The sequence below is a fragment of the Aedes aegypti genome, chromosome 2, assembly GCF_002204515.2.
Source record: "Aedes aegypti strain LVP_AGWG chromosome 2, AaegL5.0 Primary Assembly, whole genome shotgun sequence".
Taxonomy (NCBI): Eukaryota; Metazoa; Arthropoda; class Insecta; order Diptera; family Culicidae; genus Aedes; species Aedes aegypti.
Genome location: NC_035108.1, coordinates 340,141,986 through 340,164,945, shown reverse-complemented (window position 1 = coordinate 340,164,945; position 22,960 = coordinate 340,141,986). Strand labels below are relative to the sequence as shown.

The 22,960-nt window shown below is 36.8% G+C and overlaps 1 protein-coding gene across 1 annotated transcript; it reads left to right on the top strand.

The window, feature by feature from the left end:
- Positions 1–1,200: 1,200 nt before the first annotated feature.
- Positions 1,201–1,863, top strand: LOC5568497. Its single transcript, XM_001658026.2, has 2 exons — positions 1,201–1,432; positions 1,500–1,863. Exons 1-2 carry the CDS (start codon positions 1,393–1,395, stop codon positions 1,826–1,828), a joined length of 369 nt encoding a protein of 122 aa, XP_001658076.1. The 5' UTR covers positions 1,201–1,392; the 3' UTR covers positions 1,829–1,863.
- Positions 1,864–22,960: the final 21,097 nt, after the last annotated feature.

Below are 22,960 nucleotides of genomic sequence, written 5' to 3'. Positions count from 1 at the left end.
ACCAAAATACCGCTATTCAATCAATTAAGGGTTGCTGAATCCATTGCCGTTTTTAAAAATATCATAGCACGTCTAGTTTTTGAGATATTGGCTGTTGAAAATGCAAAAATTGACTATTTTAGCTAACTTGCATGCAAGTTTTCCAGCTTGTAAGGAAATTTATTTGCATAATTTGCCACAGAATTCAAACTTTATGTGTATTACAATATTTATCGGCAAAGTTTATAATATTTCCGATGCGGAAAATTTGTTTTTTGATGGTTTAAAAAAGTATTGTATTTTCCCATATAAGAGAAACGAAGAATTTTGTATGGAGACAGCAAACATGTCGAAAAAATCGGTTTAAAGTAAATTTATTTGCGCAATTTCATCCAAATTTAATTCAAAATGGAAGTTTAAGTGCAAAATAGCATGCTTAATAGATTATATCACATAAAAGTTTTATGAATTATACTTTAAATTTTATGTAAACATCAATAAAATCAGTGTTTTATACAACTTTGACGACCTGTAGCTAAAAATTGTGACGTGCTGGAACATTTCTGAAAATGGCATCAGATTCAGCAACCCCAAATCTGCTCGAGACACATAATTTGATTCTTGAGACACGCAAAAATGTCATTTTTGTTACGCTGTGTTACTGTTCATTTTTTTATGAAATCAGTATAAATTCAAAACACTCTCCTATCCTAAAATTTTCTTAATTTTCAATCAACGTTAGGGCAGTCCCTGAAGATTGATTACGCTCCATTTGGGCAGTAAGAATTTTAAAGTATTAATATTTCTGAGAGCAATTGCACAACACTATTTATTCCAACACTACAATAGCCCCTCAACCAATTTAAATTTTAGAACACATGCCTTTCCCTGATAATCCCAAACACTTCCGAAATTTCACTTATAATAACCACAACCCTGGATGTATCGATTGACGCTACAGATAATGTAGCATATGTTCAAACCTTTACTTAGTTGCCAGATGGATCAGCGAAACACAATCCTCTGCCAGACAGACGTTTGTACACACGTCTAGAACAACGCGTGGCTAATCGCCTAACTTATGCCGATCTTCGCAACATTGATTATCGCGACGACCTTGTTCCGGATTGTATTTTAGTATTGCTAAATAAATTATTAGAGGTTTTGATTCTGATTCCATCCCTTATCTCCTGTTATTAGAAAATTCAAACTCATTAGTACAGACGAAAATGATCACATACAGACTTGTAGTCCAGCTTCCCTACGTCGAATTCCATTCCTCACAAAAAAAAATCCCAACCGATCGTGACGCGTTTTGTTAGAATTGGTTCATTCTTATCAATCGTTTTCACTCAATATTTGCGCGTCAATCCGTTTGTTCAGTTGTAACTGTGTAGCTTAGAGTACGTAGCCATGTCGAAGTTTGTGGTGCTTGTTTTTCTGATCGCAAGTGGTGAGTATCTTCCGAAACTATTTTTAAAAATAACTAATGGTTCAATTGGTGAATCGATGCCTTTCAGCACTTTGCGCCAAGGAGTGCTCCAATAAATCTCCGTTTCCGTTCCACGAGCTGAAGGACTCGAATCACACTCGCCGAATTGCGACCACACTGGAAGCCGTATTCAACCGGAAGAATTCCAACTTCACCGTACTGGAAGGTCACTCGTGCAGAAACGCAACCGAAACTCTCTTCTGGTACCACGTGATACTGGAAGGGGACGATACCCGGTCCGAAGTGTCCTACATCGAGTTCGTCAACGGCAAGAAGCGAGGACGGGTGGATTATCTCGTGCTCGACAATGGCAAATCGCATTACGAGTATCGATGGAAGATTGCACCAATAAAGTGAGATGTGAAGTGAATTAGCCAACACTGGAACTGTGGCCGGATGTGATCGTCCTTCTTTCTGGTTGAAGAAAGTTCCCCCGCGTTGCACAATGGTAGTTTTCGTAGTTTTTGGCTCCTTATAAATAGAATCCCAACCCTTATAGTCTGAATGTACGATTCGGGCACTCACTAATCAACTAAAAATATCATTACTCCTACATTTCTGTACCGATTTTGCTCGTTGACTCCTCAAAAGAACCGGTCAGATATTTAGTTTTGAAATAGATCTCCGGTGAAAATGGTCACTCTTTTATCTGTTCTGAAACCTATTTTGCGACATATCAATCTTCATGATTTTTGTAAACATAATTGTATGACATCACAATTCTAATGACACATTGATTATATTTTTTGTTGATCCAATGCTGAGGTAATTAATCATTTTTTTAAGTGTGTTTTTTTTTTTGAGAAATGTCTCAATTTTAGAAAAAAAATACCTACGAAGTAAAAATAACTCATTGCCTTTCAAATGCACCAAAGAGAGTTTCAATTGGAAGCGTAATTACAGAATGGATAAAACATTTTTATGTGTTTTTTAGGGAGTGAACCCATACTTATAAGGGAGTGTGTATAGTCTTTTCGTGCAATCTATACAAGAGGATTGATTTTTAAAGAATGATGTAAAACAAATATCTCAGTAATTCAAGGAAGTGAGATTCATCTAATCGGATACAACAAAAATATTAGCGGACAATCTGGGTAACTCAAGAACATATTGAAATATAGGTTTCAAAATCTATAAGCATAATTTGTAATCTATTGGAAAATTTAACTTCGTATTTCTATGAATACAACAAAAAATGTAAGTAAATCAAATATGTTCGGAGCTAATGGTCCTAAGCAGTAGATTGACGAAATCTCCCACTGTGCGTTACGAACCCGCTTCGACCGGCATTCGAAGTGCATTCGGAAATCGGATCCGAGGAAGATTTTCAATTTTCGAGATTTTTACACAATTTTCCCATTCAGGACATGTTCCGTCAATACGGTGTGGGGTGGACGGAAAGTTCGATTACGCACGACCAAACAAAACCCGCGGGACAAAACGGTAATCAGCTAGTAGAAGCATCCTTCTCGTTCTCCGATGCTGGAGCTAGACTTTCTAGGATCTGCAACTGCAAAAGCATTCGGATAATGTTTGCAGCAAAGCGAGAACGGTTGGAAGTGTTTTCTTTTCTCTATCCCCCCGCTCAAATCAGACAACCAAAGAATCAACATGAAGAAACACAGACTGCGGCGGTGTTTGCATTATTATCCTATTCAATCAGTTTGGGATTGGCTTGCCAATCCCCGTACGCCAAACGTTGGCTTGAGATATGCGACTGCTCCTTCTGTGATGTATATGCTAAGCTGACATGTGGAAAGAGTACGATATTCGACTGAATCTTGAACTGCAGTGCAAGCAGATGTGTGAAGTATTTCGATGTTGCCATTGTTGTGTTTCCTATTTTTTATCATTTCATTTGCCATAACAGTTCAGGATTTTTACAAGGTTTTTGATTTCACCTCCTCATAATAAAAAGAATAACGCTTTCAACTAGATTAACCTAAATATATAACACATTAAACGTGGCAATAGAAGAACGATTTTAGTCTAAAATTATTATTTGTTTTATTCGACATTTGTTCCAATGTTGGAACATTGGATATTCTATGTAACTCATTTGTAATATACCAGCGAGCATGCTTTAGAATAATTTAGGATATCAGTGAAAAATCCGGCGTTAACAGATACAAATAGCCCGGGTTTACAAGTGTATCCCTTGCCGGAGAAGCTTTTAGGCGAAACGGTCCACAGTTGCGCACTTTATAGTGCACACGGATCGGCTGATTGTTAGCGAGCACTGCAAGATGTCGTTCCGAGCTTGGAGGACCATTTACTGGATGATTGAAGCATATATTGAAAGGCTGTGAAAATTACGGTGGAAATTTAGTTTAAATGTAAAGAAGAATTAATAATAATGTTCTGTAAATACTGACACTTGTCGAAAGATAAGGGGCTATCCATAGACCAAGTGGACTACAATTTTATTACTCCAGACACTTTTTTTTGAGCGTTGTATATAAAAAATTCTAAAAAATGCATGACAGTTTGAGCTGAAACACAGACAGAGCTCCACTTGTCGACAATAAGAGCTCCAAAAAGTCTAGCTGATTTCGTTGTGGGTGGCATTGTTGTATTCCATTTTTAACATGCAGTGCATTTGCTGTTATTTGAAGTGCTATAGCACAATAATACCTAAAGACTCCCTCGCTAATACACCCTGAGCAGATTCGAAGGAACTGTTGTTGCTGCGATTGGAATCTACCGTCAAATTATGTTTTCAATTTCATGGCATGCTAGTCTGTTTTATCACAGCAAACTAGCCAGCTGTCATATGTGATTCCAATATGGCGGAATGAACAATTTCACACATTAAACTACCTCCCTTCTAGATACCTTGAGCTAGTCCATGTTTGTACAGCATACAACAAGCTGACCTGAATATTTGTTTGAAGCTCAAAATCTTGTTCCTTGAATCTTGATACAGACATTTTATTTATTTGTTACATTTGGCATGAATGCCCTAAATGTAAATAGTTTTTTTATGCTTAACTTCATCACATCGTGACTACATGTCTTTTTTTCACTAAACCTTCTTATCGTGACAACATCTCTAATTGAAGGCTTCAAATCAAGAGCTATTTGTTTATGTGGGAATATTACACTACGGAACACGTTTTTGTCTCAAGCACCAAAATATCGCCATTTACTTAATTGAGGGTTGATAAATTCATTGACGTTTTAGGAAATGTCTTAGCACGTCTAGTTTTTGAGATATTGGCTGTACGAAATGCGAAGTTTAACTATTCCAGCAAACTTGCATGTGAATTAGTCAGCTTGTATGGCAATTTATTTGCTTAATTTGCCACAGAACTCAAACTTCATGTGCAAAACGATACTTATCAATAAAATTACTTTCGATGCTCAAACGTTATATTTTGATGGTTTGGAAAAGTATTGTATAAGAGAAACGAAGAATCTTGTATGGAGACAGCAAGCATGTTGGAAAAATCGTTTTGTTTTAAATTTAATCGTGCAATTTCAACCAAATTTTATCTGAAAGGAAAGTAGAAGTCTTTTTTTACGTGTTTGGTGAGTTAGATCACAAAAACTTGATAACTCATACTTTGAATTTCATTTAAACGTCAACAAAATAGTATTTCATACATCTTTGGCAATCTGTAGCCAAAAATGATGAGAAAGATTTCCTCTCAAGGGGCTTCGCAGCGAATAGAGAGTCGTGGGTTAGATCCCCACCGGAGCAATTCAATTTCAATTTGTACATTTGACACGTGTCTTATCGTGTACCGTAAACCGGGGGCAAATTGATCACTGGGGTGAATTTGATCAGGTCGGTACCAAATAGTATTTCCGTTCAAGGATGCTTAAAACTTCTTTGGCATCACAGACATTCCATGTTTTCTAGTTTATAAATGTCCCATGATGATTTTAAAATATTTCATTTTAATTAAGGTCAGTTTTGCATAAAAATATTCACAGTTTTTGAAGGTGTTAGCAATACTGTTGGAAATGTCGATACTTAACAATCCGCTGGTGCTGAGCCTGAATAAAAACTTTGGGTGTTAAAAATGTTGTGTAAGCTTCAGTGTGAACTACCGAACTCATTTTTGAAATCGCACAGTACTGCCCATAACCAGTGATGGAAAGTGGCGAACACTTCTTATGAACTGGAACAAAAACAAAACCAAACGCTCCCGAGCGTCAGAGCGCTGGTTTACTCGCATCTGTCGGCTCCCGAGTAACTGAAGCTAAAAGTGATTCGCGAACGTGTTCGGAGCTGTTCAGAGTCATATTTTGCTTTTGGGAAAAAAGCTGCTTCCCCTCCGAGATTCATGGTTTTCAAGGGCTTTTGACTACAAACTAGTAGTTTACTGTCGATATGATGGTTATACAATTAATTTGTCTGTCAAAACCATAATAAATTACACCTTGCTCGGTTACTCGCGAGTAAACGCTCCCGAGGTTGTTGCTACTTCTTTTGACATGTTCTCCCGAGCAGACGGGTGCGGACTTACTCACACCATGCCAGTTCCCGAGTCTGTGATGTTTGTTAAGCGTTGGTATACACTCGTGAGCTGCTTCGTGATGCGAACTTTTCCAGCACTGCCCATAACTGCGTATTTAAAACATTCGACAAAAGTATCAATGCCTAGTAAATGGCATACCAAATGTGAATTTTATGGCAGTATGGAAGGAAACTAAAATTTCTAAAAATTACCAGGAACTCAAAAGTGCTTATTTAAGGCTGATATTTTGTATAACTCATATAGCATACTAGGTGAATTGTCAGAAAACAATTCTGATAGAAATTTCATTCCTATCACATTACGAGGCTAATTTATAATCTCAATGTGACTGTTATGCAGTTATAATTACCAATGTGACAAAACAACCTGGTATTTTTTGTCGAATTTTCTAAAACAATGTTACAGATTTCGGTAAGTTGATCGAAAGTATTTATCATTTGATGACTCTCCATGGTATTAACTCCATTTTGACAAAAATGTCGAATGTGACTGTTTTGCAGTTATGGGCAGAGTATTACAAGAATAGTTTTTTGCTCATAGAACCGTTTATTGTTGAATAACTTGCTTATTTCAAAGGAAATTGCATACATTTAGGCGTATTATGCTGATTTACAAAGTTTAATTTTGCAATAAAATGACAATATACACGAGTTGTAAGAATTTTGACATCATTTTCAGATTCAGGAGACCCAAATTTAGTAGATAGGGAAATTTTACATTCTAAAATATGCTTTTTTATATAGTGATCAATTTCGCCCCAATGTGTCATCTTCAATTTTTGATATTAAGACTAATTTTATGAAATGTTGAATTGTATTTCAGAAAAAAATCGATTACATAAACTGATAGAGATCAATTAAGTACTGATTTTAACGAAATAAATTTGACAATATTTGAATTCACAGGACAACATGACAAAAAGTTGTTAAATAGTGATCAATTTGCCCCCGGATTACGGTACCTACATGTAAACTTCAAAATTTGAAAACCTTATAACAGCAAAGTTCTTTAGGCCGAAGTGGCCTAGAACTTGACAATGAATTAACTGTGCAAATGTTTTCCAATGAGACATTTTTTAAGGTGTTTTTTTTCTTTAAGTTTACCACATGTCTTTTAATATTTTTGTAGTGATCAATTCAGGAATGAGCGACCAACTCATTCTTCTCGATTCACTTACTGGAAACATTGCAGAATTTAAGAGTCCTTTAGAATAAGATGAAATGAATTATTTCAAAGATTTGTTATAAAATCATGCGACAATTCTTCGTTATTGGATTTCCCAGGGTTTTTACCAATTGTTCTTTTCTCTCAAGAAATTTCCAAATATACCAATTCATTACTGAAAATTTCTGTGAAGATTTATCCAGGCTTGATAATAATCCTCAACATCAACAGAGTTCATTAACATGCTCTATTTTGCCTCTTTGCGAGGGAGCAAAAAAATGCCAAGCAGAGAGGCAACGAAAAATGAGCGAGGAAGATGCAGTACAGAGTAAAATTCCCTAAAAAAAAAGAATCCCATCACAACATTCCAAGGCCTGTCTTGTTCGGGCGGGACACTCAAGAGTCCTTTTGAAGCATGAGTAAAGGTGAGCATAACAACAAAAGAGAGATTCTCACTCGAATCGCTTGAAAATACAGAGTTCAGTTCTTACTCCTCAGAAAAACGTCAAAATTGCCTCATTTTTGCATCGCAGAGGAGTTTCTATCAAGTCTGGATTTATCTTTTCAGTCAAACCAAAATTCTTCCAAAGATTCTGTATCCCATTAAAACATAACCATATAAATTCAAAATTACCACATTTTTCCATCACAAAGCATCTGTTGTATTTTATACTTGACCAAGCATTCAGAAAATAACCAAACTTAAATATTTTACGAAGAATAGTTTTCGAAAACTTCTGGAGCATTTTGCAAACCGTTTGGGTAACATTGAATTTGTGTGGTGGAAAGGCAATCTGATGATTAATATTAATTAAATTGTTATACTTTTTTTAAAATTTTGTGTTTCATAAATTATTTATTTAAATATCTAAGTGTACGATGAACGTTTGTCTCCACGATTCAGTGTTTGAGTGATGTTTATTTTACGCTTAGTAGCTTAAGGTGTCTTTATTTATTTATTTAGTTGTCGATTCCGATAGTAGATTTGTTCGTTATTTGTTTATTTATTCATTCAATTATCTATCTATTTATTTGTTTACTAGTGGTCCCGGCAAACTTCGTCTTGCCATCAAGTAGGCCGTTGAAAAACACTACTGATCGTCCCATAAAAATGACAGTTCCGTTCACGCTCGTGTTTCTGACTTTCCCGGTAAATGTCCTGGGATTTTTATACACACAAACACGTCGGAACCCTTAACGAACAAAATGGAGAAAAATCGTTCATATCCGTTCATCCGTTCGTAAGCCATTTCGTGACATACAAACACCATTCCATTTTTATTTATATAGATTTATTTATTTATTTACTTATTTTTGTTTTTTGTTTTTGTTTTTATAAATTTATTTACTATCCAGATTTTTTATTTACATTGTTATTCAGATTATTTATTTATTTTTCCAATTAAATAAATTTCATATTACAGTCAACTCTCCCTTACTTGATATTGAAGGGACTATCGAGTTAGGGAGGTATCGAGTTACAGAACACTAAACCAAAGCAACTGCGATCCAAGGGACCATCAAGTTAGCAATGAAAATCAACTTTTATTATGGTTCTCTTACTCGATATCGAGATACGGAATATCGAGTAAGGGAGAGTTAACTGTACTTTATTTACGAAAAAGGAAAACAAGTGTAAAGTTAGGAAATGTCAAGGCTTTTCATGTAGCCCAGTCGGAGTTTTATTTTAAATCTTCTTCTTCTTCTTCTTTCTGGCGTTACGTCCCCACTGGGACAGAGCCTGCTTCTCAGCTTAGTGTTCTTATGAGCACTTCCACAGTTATTAACTGAGAGCTTACTATGCCAATGACCATTTTTGCATGTGTATATCGTGTGGCAGGTACGAAGATACTCTATGCCCTGGGAAGTCGAGAAAATTTCCAACCCGAAAAGATCCTCGACCGGTGGGATTCGAACCCACGACCCTCAGCTTGGTCTTGCTGAATAGCTGCGCGTTTACCGCTACGGCTATCTGGGCCGCTAAAATATGTTTAGAGTGTAAGGAACCTATCGTTACCACTCATCGTAATAAAACGTCATCTTCATATCTACCATCAAGGACATGGGTGGTGCATAAGAGGAATAGCGAGCGGAAGTACCCAACACACGTCCCCCCACAATTACTTTTAATGGGAAGGCAAGATTTGGGAAAGGTCCTCTTTCAATTTTGGTCTGGAGTAGTGATGAAGAAGGTCCGATTCCGTCCGTTACAAAACGAGCCGGTGATAAGTTCCGCGAAATGAAACCGTAACTAAAGTATTTCAAAATAAGACACCATTTTCTAAAAACGCTAGTGCCAGAATAAGTTTAGCCTCCTTTGATCGTAAGTACCGTTTTGTCTCAAATTCCGAACAGACTCATATTCCGAACACTCGGTTTTTGTATGGCGATTTGGTTGAAATGTTTCGCTGAAATATGTCACCAAATTAGCAGGAAATATCAGTACTTTGTGATTCAATTTAAACGTATTCCAATCTTTTTTATACCTCGGGAGTAGTGATGATATTCTAGTTCGAGGCCAGTAGAAATAGCTCGGAAGAATTTATTTGCGAAATTTTTCATTTGAATACGATTTATTCGTGCTGTTCGGAATTTGAATCAAGGTGTTCGGAATATGAGACAAAATTAACTCAGTGTTCGGCATTTGAATCAAAATGTTGTTCCATTCTTTAGCGTTAAAGCAATAGTAAAATAAGTAAAATCATCATTATTATCGGTTCACCCAACAGCTAACAGTTAGACTTTGCGAAGAAATTATTTTTTTTACAAATATCAGCTAAATTATGCACTCTAGAAGCATATGAAATCACTGCTGACCTTAAATGTTCGGAATATGAGTCAAAACATTACAAATAATTCGAGCGAGTGTGGTGAAAAGAACTGCAGTGAAAGTGATGGTCGGAAGTGACAAGAAGGGTATCTTTGCATAACCCAGTCAACATTTTGGTTGGTATAACTATTGTTATACATCATTCTGTATGAACCAATTCAATCGTATATAATGCATGAAAAGGCTGTATACCTACCAAAGTGGAGGCTATATGCGTACTTGGCCCGACTTTTTTAGACTTTCTGTGATCAGATATACGATGCCATAAAATTTGGATGAAAATAAAAAAAAATTCCAGCGAGTCTCGAACGTGGGACTTCTAGTTCAGGAATCGAACTCCTTACCACTGTCCCACTAAGGGTTACACATCGGACCGGTGATTATTTGCCAATATTAATACATGTTTCATGTACAGCGACGTATACTTTGTTGTTCTTTGAGGCCCATCGTCAGCAGATACAAAGTTTGGGAGGCAATTTTTGCTAAGTTATTGCGATTTCATACGATGCTTTCTGGATTGATATATGATCTGTCAGTTTATACAACATAACGCGATTCTATGTTGCACTATTTACGACATGTTTTGTTGTCAACACAGATTGTCGTTTTTGAATCGTATTGGTGATTTATATACAACTTGTATTAACATTGATAACGCCTTATTTGGCACCTTGCGCGATTCTGATTTTGGACGCATGAATATGTGATTTTGGATGCACATTCTTATACGATACGTGGTTCACTGGGAAGGGAATCCCAGTGACGTTGCGCAAAATATGTACCGTGCTGCATCAATATCCGGACGCTGAAGAGGCTCCAAATCTTCCAGTGCTTTTTTCACGACCTCAACGTGTTATTTGACTAGTGTGTGGTTTTCACCTAATAAGCTTAAGGTCACATAAACATGAAAACGATCAACATATTAGTAACAATTGCGAATTTTATACGTAAATCGTAAAAATATTGAGGCATACCTCGTCCTTAAATCCGGACACATGAATCGATAAGCCGGACGCTTCTGAATCAAAATCCGGACAGCTTTCTTTAGATTGGTCATACACACATATCGTCTCCGGAAAATCTTATTAAACTAGAACAGATCCTTATTATCGAAACCGTGCTATATACACTTACTATAAAAATAAGTGTAGAACTAGCCCTCGTGCGTTAAAATACACTCAAATAAAGATTTAAAAAAAAAAAAAACTTACTATAAAATACTATGAAACACATAACTTTCCATTAAATTCAAACTTTTGTTACCTCCATTCCTTGCTTGTAGTTCAGTACCAGAAATTTTGTAGTAATGCCACTGTTATCATTGTTCTGAAACAGATTTTCCTTTAATAACTATTATTGTATCACTCATAATATTCATTTTGTTCAGTTTTTTTACAAATACACCTCTTAAATAGTCATTTACACTGGCAATTTGTAACGATATCACCCTATGTCCGGCTTTAGAAACAGTGGCTCGCAAAACCGGACAGCATCTTTCTGCGTTTAAATTCACTAGTTTTTTAAGTAATTTGCACACACAAGCACCACCTTCATCCATTTATGTTTATAATCTACCGTTTTGATTCATATTACGGACAGCTTCAAATTCCGGACACTCTCGTTTGTATGGGAAACATTTCACACGAAATGTTTCAATTTTCGCCGTCCAAAAGTTCTCATTTTCGAGGCTCGTTTTATTAGGTTTTTTCCATAAATATCATTGCAAATTTATAATGACCAACTACCTTAGACGTTTCTTAAGTGGTTGAACGATTTCAATGGATCATTAAAATAACCAAAACGGCCGCTATGGAAAGCATAGATAGCACCACCGTAGCCTTGTGTGTTTGACAGAACAGCAATGCTGTCACAATGTTAAATCCCATATACAGTGGCGCCTTTGTTTTGATGCGGTGAGCACTGACAAAAACTACATTCAATGATCCATTGATGATTTGATTGTTCCATTAATGATTATCATGAGTTGTCAGTAATTCGAATCAAAGCGTCCGGAATATGAGGCAAAAGTGAGGGAGCGTCCGGAATAAGAATCATGAAAAAGCCACACGTTTTGATTTATTTAAAATTATTCAATTTGCGGACGCGTATTCTTTACCCACCATCCGAAAGTTAAGGGCTTCCGACGCTCGATAACGCTAAAAAATCATACCGAATGATTTATTTTGTATGGTCCAAGCTGGGTTATTCTTCACTGAGGCCTTAAGTGTCCGTAATATGAATCAAAACGGTATCACCACATTCACTATTTTCAATAAAACAAACGTTTCGCCGCATTATTACGAATGAACCAATGCTGGGAAACCAGTACAAATTATTGCAACGAAAACTTGCGCGACGCAGGAAAAATGTCAAACTGCAGCTACAAATTTGTTTTTATTTTTAATATTATTTTAGCAAAGGTTACTAGATGGCAAATTAAAATAAAATGATGAAATAAGTTTATTTTTGAGGATGCTAGAAAATATTACCCAATAGTTTCAAATATCATTGTTAAATTAATAAAAACCGATTAGGCGTCCGGATATTGGTACCGTCCGGAAATTGATTCATCACGGTACCTTGTCAGAACATTTATCGGTGTCTGCTCGCTGGAATTCCGACCAAGTGACAGTGCGTGTACCGTGATGCATCAATATCCGGACGCTTAAGATAGCACAAATCTTCCACCTCCGTTTTGGCTAAGTGTTTTTCATATTAAATTAAAATCTTTGTATTAAGCAATCGGTTTTATGCCAGATCTAAGTATAATTGATAACATTTCCGATAAAAATTGAGATTTTATCATGAAAATAATTAAAACAATTAGGGTTGTCTTGTCCCTAAATCCGGACACCTCTAGCAAATCATGTCTATGAATCCGGACACTTTTGAATCAGAATCCAGACAGATGCAATTAACGTGGAATAATTAAAATTAATCACGCAATTTTCTTGAGGTTTAATTGTGTATTAAAGTTTATGAAATGCATTTATCCTGTACTAGTGAATGCTATTGAAATGTAAGAATAATTTATGATTTAGTTACCTGAACAGAAACGCCTGTTATTCGAGTTGCAACCATCACTGATTTCTACATTTTTTCTACACAAAACGGAGCAGTGCATTAGTCCGAACACTCATTCCATAAATATTGATAGTTTTTTGATATTTTCTTTTTCTTTTTATTGTAGATAATGTTCTTGCACCATTAATATTTACGGTTTATATTCAATGTCTTCAATGTCCGGATATAAATCCACTTGGCTCCAAAACCGGACACACACTTTTCTCCAATTTTAGCAGATATTTACTGCATATATCAGAGTTTTGATACCACGGAACTGTTTAACTATCAATTCGTGAACAAAACATGCAAGAAAAACTAACATAATTAGTAAAATTCTCAAATATTATCGTTCACTACGTGTTGTGGTTCATTCGTCGACGCTACCTTCAAAATCACTTGCACAGCGGAGAAAAGACATTTGACTGAAGCAATTTTCTGTTTTCGTTAGTATTCCCTATTTTGCAGTGGTAACTAGATTACAAATGAATGTACAATGATCAGTTATGTTCATAGTAGAAAATATAAACTAAAATGAACGTATATTCATTAAATTTTACCATTAATCGATGAAAATTACGAGAGTGTCCGGATATTGGTACCATCCGGATTTTGATTCACCACGGTACTACTCTCCGGACATTTTGGAACTAAGGCCATTCGCTATGAAGGCCTAAACCGTCAGCCACAACAAGCCCCCCCCCTCTTGTTACATGTGAAAGCCAGCCAGTAGCCGTGTAAGAAGAAAAGTATGAAGAAGAAGAAAATAATTTATTCCGTACAACTCCAGCGTCCACCGAAGTTTCGTCCGTCATCGCAGCAGCAACGGCCGCAACGTACCGGTGTGAACTCCATCCATCTTGAATCCCCCCCTTTGCAAATCTCAAAATAAACGTGTTTATTGTAAAAGTTTGTATATTCCAGTTTCATTATTCTGTGTGGCCTGAACCTCAGCTATTAGAATTTAAGGTTATGTTAAGAAAAATCTTGGTTTCCGTTGTCCTTCCACTTTTGTATTGTTCGCCTTTTCACCACTCAGTTCGGAAAATCTCGCCGGAGCCTCCTAAAACGACCCTGAGATCCAGGTTAAACAAACAGGTCTTGAGCGCCCACCCCGGAAGTTGCCGTTTGCAGGTCCTCTCCTGGGACCTCGCAAATATACCTGGACCAAAGAGCTTCGTATCAAGCATTCATGTAAAAAGCGGATCTTACAGTTGAAAGTTTTAAGTTTTATAAACAATTTTTTCGAAACCGTTTTGGAGAAAAGCGACGGGGCAATGTCTTAAGGATTTTCTCATAGAATTTGTGGCAACATCTGATAAAAAAAATCGTAAATGTGAGAGAGCGTACCTTTCAAAGGATACAAGTTCAAGTTGGACTTAGAAAATATGGTACAAAATTCGGTTTTTACATAATGAATTCATCTCAATTTGAGTGAAATATAAGACATTCATGTCTCCAGCAAAGTTGTTTGAAGTTACAAATATCACATTTTTTCTGAAGACACTAACCCACTTTTTCAAAAATGAAAGAAAAAAAATTAGTTCCTTTTTACAGAGATTAATAACGACATTCATACTTTCAATAGATTATGCATATAATATCGATCGTCTTTGCATAAGACGTCATGACACTACACTGAGGAAAGCGGACGTAAGACTGTCATAAGGTTTGCTTATGGAATTACGACACAAGAAAAATATTTGAAATTCATAAGACTATCGTATGATTTTCCGCAGATGTTGTTTCCATAATGCCCCTCGAAGAAATTTTGTAAGATGATCTTATGAATCAGCATTGACATGTTAACAAAATCCATTGATAGTCTTATGAATTAGCGTTCAAATCCATTCTTGGTTTCATAAGACTGTCTTGTGTACTTTGAGCTTCAGATTATGCATTTCAATGAATCTGAATAAATTAAACTAATCCGCGTTGAAAAATAGGTTAACCAACTCGCAAAAATCGAATTATCATCCATTTTGTCACGCCGCAATTCGAATAATGCACTTTATTGTAAGTATCATTATGCATTATTTTGAATCAAGCTGCGGACAAAGTAAATGACAATTCAATTTTCTCGAGTTGGATAACCTATTTTTTAACGCGAAGAGTTGCGGACAAATATTGAGAAAAGTTTTAAAGAACGCTTCATTTGGGGCAGGTCCAGGACGTAAGGGATTAATGGATGAGATGGTGGTTTATAATTTAGTACGCGTCATACAAATTGTTCTCAATTTTCAAACAAATATCTTACTGTTCGGATCCAATTCCACAATCTGATCGAAAGAAAGTGTAAGTTAATGCGGATTTGATTGAAAATATAAACGCGTCACTTCGTTGTTTCCACTTTTGGTGAATTGGAACAAAATTGTCCTTGCTCCAAGTGATCTCACAATTGCTTGTCACTTTCCTTACACGACATTTACCACACAATTCCCTTCACGGTAGGAGTGGACGTCTGGCTATTTGGAAAGAAGTATATCAAACAATATACAGGTATACCTCGATTTAGTGGACAATATAATTTAAAAAATGTACATAAAATCGAATTGTCCATAAAATCGAGGCAAATTTTTTTCACTTTTTTACAATTTCTTGTTCTTAAAAGTTCATATTAATGCAATGTTATTGATATAAAATTATTTTTTCATACAAAGCTCAACATTACACAATTGGAGGTTTTCATCATTTTAGCGCTTTTAATAAATAACGCCTTAATTATGCTTCCTAGCGTTTTGGTGTCTTCTAGAAAGTTTTTCAGTAAGTTAATGCGCTCCTTTTGATGTATTTAGCATTTTGATCTATCCTCCTAAAAGTGATATAGAAAATTTATTTTTTTGAACTTTTCAATATACAGGGTTGGTGTCTTCACAAAAGTTGTAGAAAAGACTATTTCAAGCAACTTTGTGGAAGACAACAAGTTCATAATTTCATTACTTTTAAAAATATAATTTATTTTTCGGGGAAGAACCCGTATAAGTCTTTTTTTTCACATCACTTTTGCATTTTTGATTTTACAGTTTAAGAATGTTCTAGAAACTTAAAGATATCGTTGAAATACACAACTTTGCAGAATTTTGCATCTCTCTATATTTTGAAACAAACAATTCATTGAAAACATTGTAAACATGCATATTTCAGATGTCACCCGTCGATTGCCATAATGATCCAGTCTTATAGAGTGACAACAGTCGAAAAACTCGAGTGACAGAGCCATGCCGAGCAAACTTTTGTGGTCGACAGTGACTCCAGTCGAGTCATTATGATCGATTCGATTTATAAAATAGGTTGAGGGCCCTAATATAAATATAGGGGTCTATTTTGTAAATCGAGCAAATTCATGTGACTCGTTTGTATTCGCTGTCGATCAAAGTGAGCATGCATATTTCAAATGTCACCCGTCGACTCCCATAGTAATCTAATCACATTAAGTGACAACTGTCGATAAACTCGAGTAACAGAGCCAAGTCGAGCGAAATTTTTGGTCGACAGTGACTCCAGTCGAGTCGTTTTTGATCGACTCGACTCATAAAACAGGGCCCATAAACAAGTCGAACGAAGCCAAAGTTCAAAATTTCAAGAGCACGGATCTGGAGAACCAAACATCCGTTTGAGCTGAAAACCTAATCGATTGGTCACCACCAGCTGGTAACCAATCTATTAAGTTTTCAGCTTAAACGCATGCGTGGTTCTCCAGATCCGTGCTCTTGAAAATTTGAACTTTGGCTTCGATTCATCTTCACCTTAACATAGTAAATAAAACAATGGAAAATCAAGGTTTTGAGTTAGATTTATTTATACGATTTCTCATTTTGTAAATGTTTTTCAACACAGTTATTGTTAAAAAAAAAACAATCAATTCAGTATTGCATGCAACAGTGCATGCTGTTACAATTTCAAGATGAATTTCTGTCCGCAATTTTCTCAAAGATTTTCGTTCGCATTTCACGCAACGAAAATTGAGAATTAAGGGGCCAGCTATTGTCTTCAGCATATTTGACCATAACATCAATAGCATTCAGAGCATACTCATCCTGAACCGGTTGGTAATCGTCATCAACTAGTTCTGAATCATTCAAAGTGTCATCGCCTGGTACACTGGAATCCATGGTATGGTAAGACATTTCATCATCTGCTGACGAGTTTAGCACTTTCTCAACAATTTCTTCATCTTTCATGAATTCGAATTCTGCGTTCTCCTCGTCGATGGTATCTGAAGTCCTTATTTTCTCCGAGATTTGTGACAGCCGATTTTTGATAACAGACAGTGGCAAATCATCTTCATCTTCAACTTCGGGGTTGTACAGCAAATTCCACGATTTTCTTATCGAAGTTTGGGGCACCAGATCCCATGATTGAGCAACCCAAAATATGGCATCTTTAACGTTTATTTTCTTGACATTGTCATGGAAATCCCCAGGCCTTCCAAGGACTTCTCTCATCATGATTTGTCGGTAACGTGATTTTATCATTTGAATCACGTTTTGGTCCATTGGTTGGATAACAGCAGTTGTGTTTGGAGGAAGAAACTTTGTCCATATTGCTCCATCATCAGTTTTTAGTTCCTCTGAACTGTAATGGGCAGAGCAATTATCTAAAACTAAAACTGCCCGAATGGGTAGTCCCGAATCCTCCAAAAACTTCTGAACCTGTGGCACAAACTGCTCGAAAAACCATGCTTTGAACAAATTGCGTGTCATCCACGCATTTTTCGATGCAGCGTAATGAACTGGCAACACTTTCAAGTTTTTCAATGGCCGAGGATGAAGATATTTTCCAATGACCATTAGAGGCAATTTCAACGAACCGTCCATATTGGAACATGGCATGAAAGTTAAGCGTTCCTTCATAACTTTCTTTCCTGGTGCATCAACAGAATCTTTATCGACGTAGAAATTGGTAGGCGTGCTTTTGAAGTAAAGGCCGCTTTCGTCTGCGTTGAAGATGTGACACGGTTGTAAATCTTTGAAATTCATTTCAACCGCAAACTTTTGGACGTATTCGTCAATAACAGCCAAATTGCTTGATAATTTCTCACCCGTAATTTTGAGAAGGCGAATATCGTGTCGCTTGATAAACTTGTCGATGTAGCCTCGACTTCCAAAATTTCCCTCACCAACCAATTCGTTGAAGAATTTCTCTGACTGCACTTGCAGCATATCTTGGCTTACCGGAATATGACGTTGCCTTTGTTGTAGAAACCAGATGTACAATGCTTCATCGACTTTGGGATGGCGTGCTTGTTTGAAGTGCTTTCGATGCGCTGTAAACAAACTAAGTCTCGTATTTTCCTCAAATTGAAATATTAATTTCTTACCAAAATTTCCTTGAATGTTCGCAATATTATCCATGATCTTTAATTTATTTCTCTGGATGTTGTAAATTGTTGAACGAGCCTTGATGCGGTACTTATACATAACATCTCGGACCGATAATCCATTTTCCAAATCCTTAATAATCTTCACCTTGTCACTAAAAAGAATACCCGACCGTCCTTTTTTTACATTGAATGCTTTGTTGGATGCCATTTTTAAAAATCAATTTCTTTTATTTAAACGACGCTTAAGTATACTCCTTCGTGATCGGAAGTATCAATAAGTATGTTTTGAAATCTACTGTCCCTTTCGTTTTCAAGCCTAGGTTGAACTGAATTGTCAAAAAGAGTAAACAAAACCAACGTCAGGTAAATTTCAATACGATCGAACCTAAATCGGGTTAGTGTCGAAACTATAGATTAGCTCGGGACTCACTGGTTCCAACAATATCAGATCGAAACAAAAAAAATTGATACCAACCTTAAAAACGAAAACAAAGTCGCGATTCAATTCGACAGTTTTATTAATGTGAATAATTGAGTAAAACCATATTGTTTCAGCATGGTCACTAGAGCAATAGAGTGTCGTTAGTTCTATACAGTTTTTAATCGCATATCGGTCCCATATATCCTAGTTTTCCCTTCTTCTTCTTATTGTTTATGTTGAGCATTTTGTACTCTCATCTGTAGAACATTAGTTAGAAATATTATGGTATGACCCATATTTTATTTGATGCTCATCAAACATCGTATCACAATTAAGATGATATAGATATTAGTTGTGGGGCCAGCCTATTCGGGTATTGGGATAATGATAAATATAAATCATCATGAGTGGTACTATGAACATTGTATTTTGTACAGAATGCCACTGCTTTACACTCAGTATGCTCTTGACAAACAAGATCTGTTAGCGTTGGACCGATATTTTGAAGATAAGATGTACGTATAAAAGGCAATTTACACCGACTTCAGCCCAAAGCTGCACAGACTGGACGATCACAAACATTAGGCAACGGACAACACAAAACACCCAGTAGCCCAATTATCAATTTTTCGTTTGACGAAAAGTTTCCACCGACTGGAGCGGGAATCGAACCCACACTTTATGGCACAATACGAATCGATCCCACACCCAACGACACAATGCGCTTTAATACCTGACGACACTAATTGCACGGACACGAGACCCACATTCTGAAGCTGTATTTGAAAAAAAAAAGTTGGAATTGTGGAAAACTCTTGGAGGGAAACTTGAAAAACTTAATGTAAACATCCATCTGTAATACTGAAGAATAATGCATAATCGTTAGAGTACTCTGTTGAGAAATCCTTGCTGGATTGGACAACTCCGCCTTCTTTGAGAAAATTGGAAGAGCTCTTGGATCAATTTCTTAACCCCCTAAAATCTACAAATGAGAAATTTATAATAGTGGAATTTTATGAACAATCCTAAGAATAAATGGATGACCCAAAATAATTTCTATTCGTGCAAATCACAAGAGGCTTAGTTCTATAAATATTGAATTCGTGAATGGCGACATGTTTAAATTTATCGTTTATTTATGTCACACTATACATGGTTGGGACAAAATCCAAAAAGAAAGCACTTGAATGTCAAAAAAAAAACGGCTGAGGAAGTCACACTGAAGTATTTATTTTCAAACCACTCTCATCTTGTAAAGCTTTGTAGAATATCTATAAAAATAAAAATGGAGTGATGTTTGTATGTCACGAAATGGCTTCCGAACGGGTCAACCGATTTGAATGATTATTTTTCCGATTTGTTCGTTAAGTGTTCCGACGTGTTTGTGTACATAAAAATCCCAGGATATTCACCGGGAGAGTCGAAAAAATGAGCGTGAACGTAACTGTCATTTTGTATGGGACGATCCGTAGCGTTTTTCAAAAGCCTACTTGATGGCAAGACGAAGTTTGCCGGGACCACTAGTTTAATAATACATATGTACCATTTTGCAACAAAATCGGACCCAGGCACTCTATATGCATAACGCTAAGTCCTTAAATATAATTAATTTACATAACGCATGTTTAGAATTGGGTCAACATAAAAAAAATATAACATGAAATTTCAATGTCCATAAAATCGAGGTAAAATGTACATAAAATCGAAGTACATAAAATCGAGGGTCCATATAATCGAGGGTCCACTAAATCGAGGTATACCTGTAGTATGTTACACTGATGGCTCCCTTCTTGTAGGTAGAGCTGGTGCAGGAGTATATTCTCGTGAGCTAAGGCTGAATCAGTTTTACTGACTTCGTAGAAACTGCACCGTTTTTCAGGCGGAAATATTTGCTCTTATGTGTGGAGTGCAATCAGCACTTCAACAGCGCGTAACGGGTAAAGTCATATACTTTTGTTCAGATAGTCAGGCTGCTATAAAATCTTTTGCTTCGGCCATCTCAAGGTCGAAGCTTGTTATCGCATGTCGAACTCAAATTGAGAAACTGAATTCAGTCAACTCTGTATACCTTGTATGGGTACCTGGCCAATCTTCCATCGCTGGAAATGAATGGGCTGATGCGCTAGCTCGCGATGGAGCATCGCTTTACTTCATTGGCCCTGAGCCAGCTATTCCAATTTCGAAATGAAGCTTCAGATAAATTCATGGGCCAAAATTAAGCACAAGCAATATAGGATTTTTTCGATGTCGTGTAGTCAAACAAAATTGTATATTACTGGGCCATCTCCAAGGGGGGCGACATTCTGATACCTGATACCTAATGCCTAAATTTCATCAAAAATTTTCTTCCCGTATAATTTTTTCTTAAGTTCAACGAAAAGTTATATCTTTGAACTAAGAAAAATATATCACCAAAGCTATGGGCCAGTCAAATTTCTGATAAATCCAAGAAAGCTTTATAATCTGGCATCCCCAGAATTCGAGGAATCATCCTTCACCACTATATGAACCAGTTTGGAGCGGAAACGGAATCTACCACGGCAAACAATGAACTGGTATGCTGAAACAAAAAAAAAACCCACATACCCCATCAGAGAAGTGATTGGCGGGGTTGTCCCCTCGGGGCAGCAAAAAACCCAACCTGTAAGTATCATGATGTGCCAAATGCCGTTCATCTCGTTGCTGGTACCAGTAGAAATTCCATCGGTGTGTAGAACTGAAACCATTGTTGGCCGAGGAAGCACCGGCAACACAAACTCAAACATCACTGCTTACCCGGTTTTGTCGGTGGGCGGTCGGGCTCCGAGCGGAAGTTGAGTAGAGAAAGAAAAAAAATCGGTCCAACTGTTGGGTTTTGCTCCGTCCGGATACAAGTTCCGTCGGAGCTAAGAAGAACAAACAAAATTAAACCAACTTTCAAGCAACACCAGAGGTGCCACGGGTATCCAAAACCGGAAAAAAGAATCCAAACAATTCCACTGTGTGAGCAAATGGCAAAGTGTCCTCGTCTTGAGGCTCGTGATTGTGACGGGGCTCATTCTCCAAAGAAAGAAAAGTTACGAAACTTTTGTTTTATTGACGGGACTAGGTCTCGATGATGTAACACAGTTTTGAAGTTCTTTCGGGTTGTCCGGTTCTTCTGATTACGTTTGCTCCCTGAAGGATGGGGACCTACCCAGATTGATTGCACTCGAAGTTAGCCTTCGTTAGCCTTGAGAAGTTGAAGTCTCGTTTAAAATTCAGTACCCAACAGTCGTCTTAGCCTGGAAATCCATAGCAATCGCTATAAATATCAAAACGCGTCAGCTTAGCCCGGACAGGTAACAAATCAAGCAATTTCCAGAGCGTCATACCGCCTGACAGGTCGCTTGCCATGAGCGGGGAAAAATCCAGGAAAAGCTACCTTTTCTCAAACAGGCAAAGCAATTCTTCATTCTGTGACCGACAGCGACAACGACGACGACGACGGAATGTAATTCATACGAAGTGCAAAATGCTCCGGAAAGTTTCCGCCAAATGCAATGTAACGGAAACGAGACAAATCCTCATCAGATATTCGTCGGCGCGGCGTCGTTTCGCTCCTCGACAGCTTTCTGCTTGTTTCATGAAATAGTAATAAATGCTACATCAATCACATTTTCGCTCTGTCTGACTACGAATGGTTTTTCGTTGAAGGCAGTGAAATTGCTCTCCTTCTCATCGTGCTGAACGGTATAACCTTATTTAATGGATGAGTTATACTTGTACGTTTAGTTCAGATTGATCGATTCAGAAATACTCAGTTATGATGATTTGTTAGCTCTGAACACGTTGATTTGGTATTTAAGACGAAACATCTTGGAAACTTAATTTTATATTGCACCAAAACTTCAAAGGCAAATATCTCGCAATAGATGCGTCAAGCTACAGCGAACTGTGATTTCATTATTTTTGCGTTAACAGAAAGTTCAAAATAATTTTGAGATTTAGTTTGTTCTTCCGCTGTTAAGTGAGTACCAGGGTTTAGGGACAAAATGTCGAAATACAAATCGTCAAAATACAAAACATTGAATGCCAAACGTCAAAAAAACCTTTCGAAAAAGATTTATATTTCCAAGAAATTTTCGTTTTTTCCTATTTTATATTTTTGACGATTTGTACCTTCGATGTTCTGTCCTTTCAATGTTTTGGCATTCGAAGTTTTGTCACCCAACCAAGTAGT

Coding starts and splice junctions, on each gene's coding strand:
- LOC5568497 (XM_001658026.2), top strand. CDS start 1,393: ATGTCGAAGTTTGTGGTGCTTGTTTTTCTGATCGCAAGTG. Junction 1,433..1,499: donor TGTTTTTCTGATCGCAAGTG/GTGAGTATCTTC, acceptor GATGCCTTTCAG/CACTTTGCGCCAAGGAGTGC.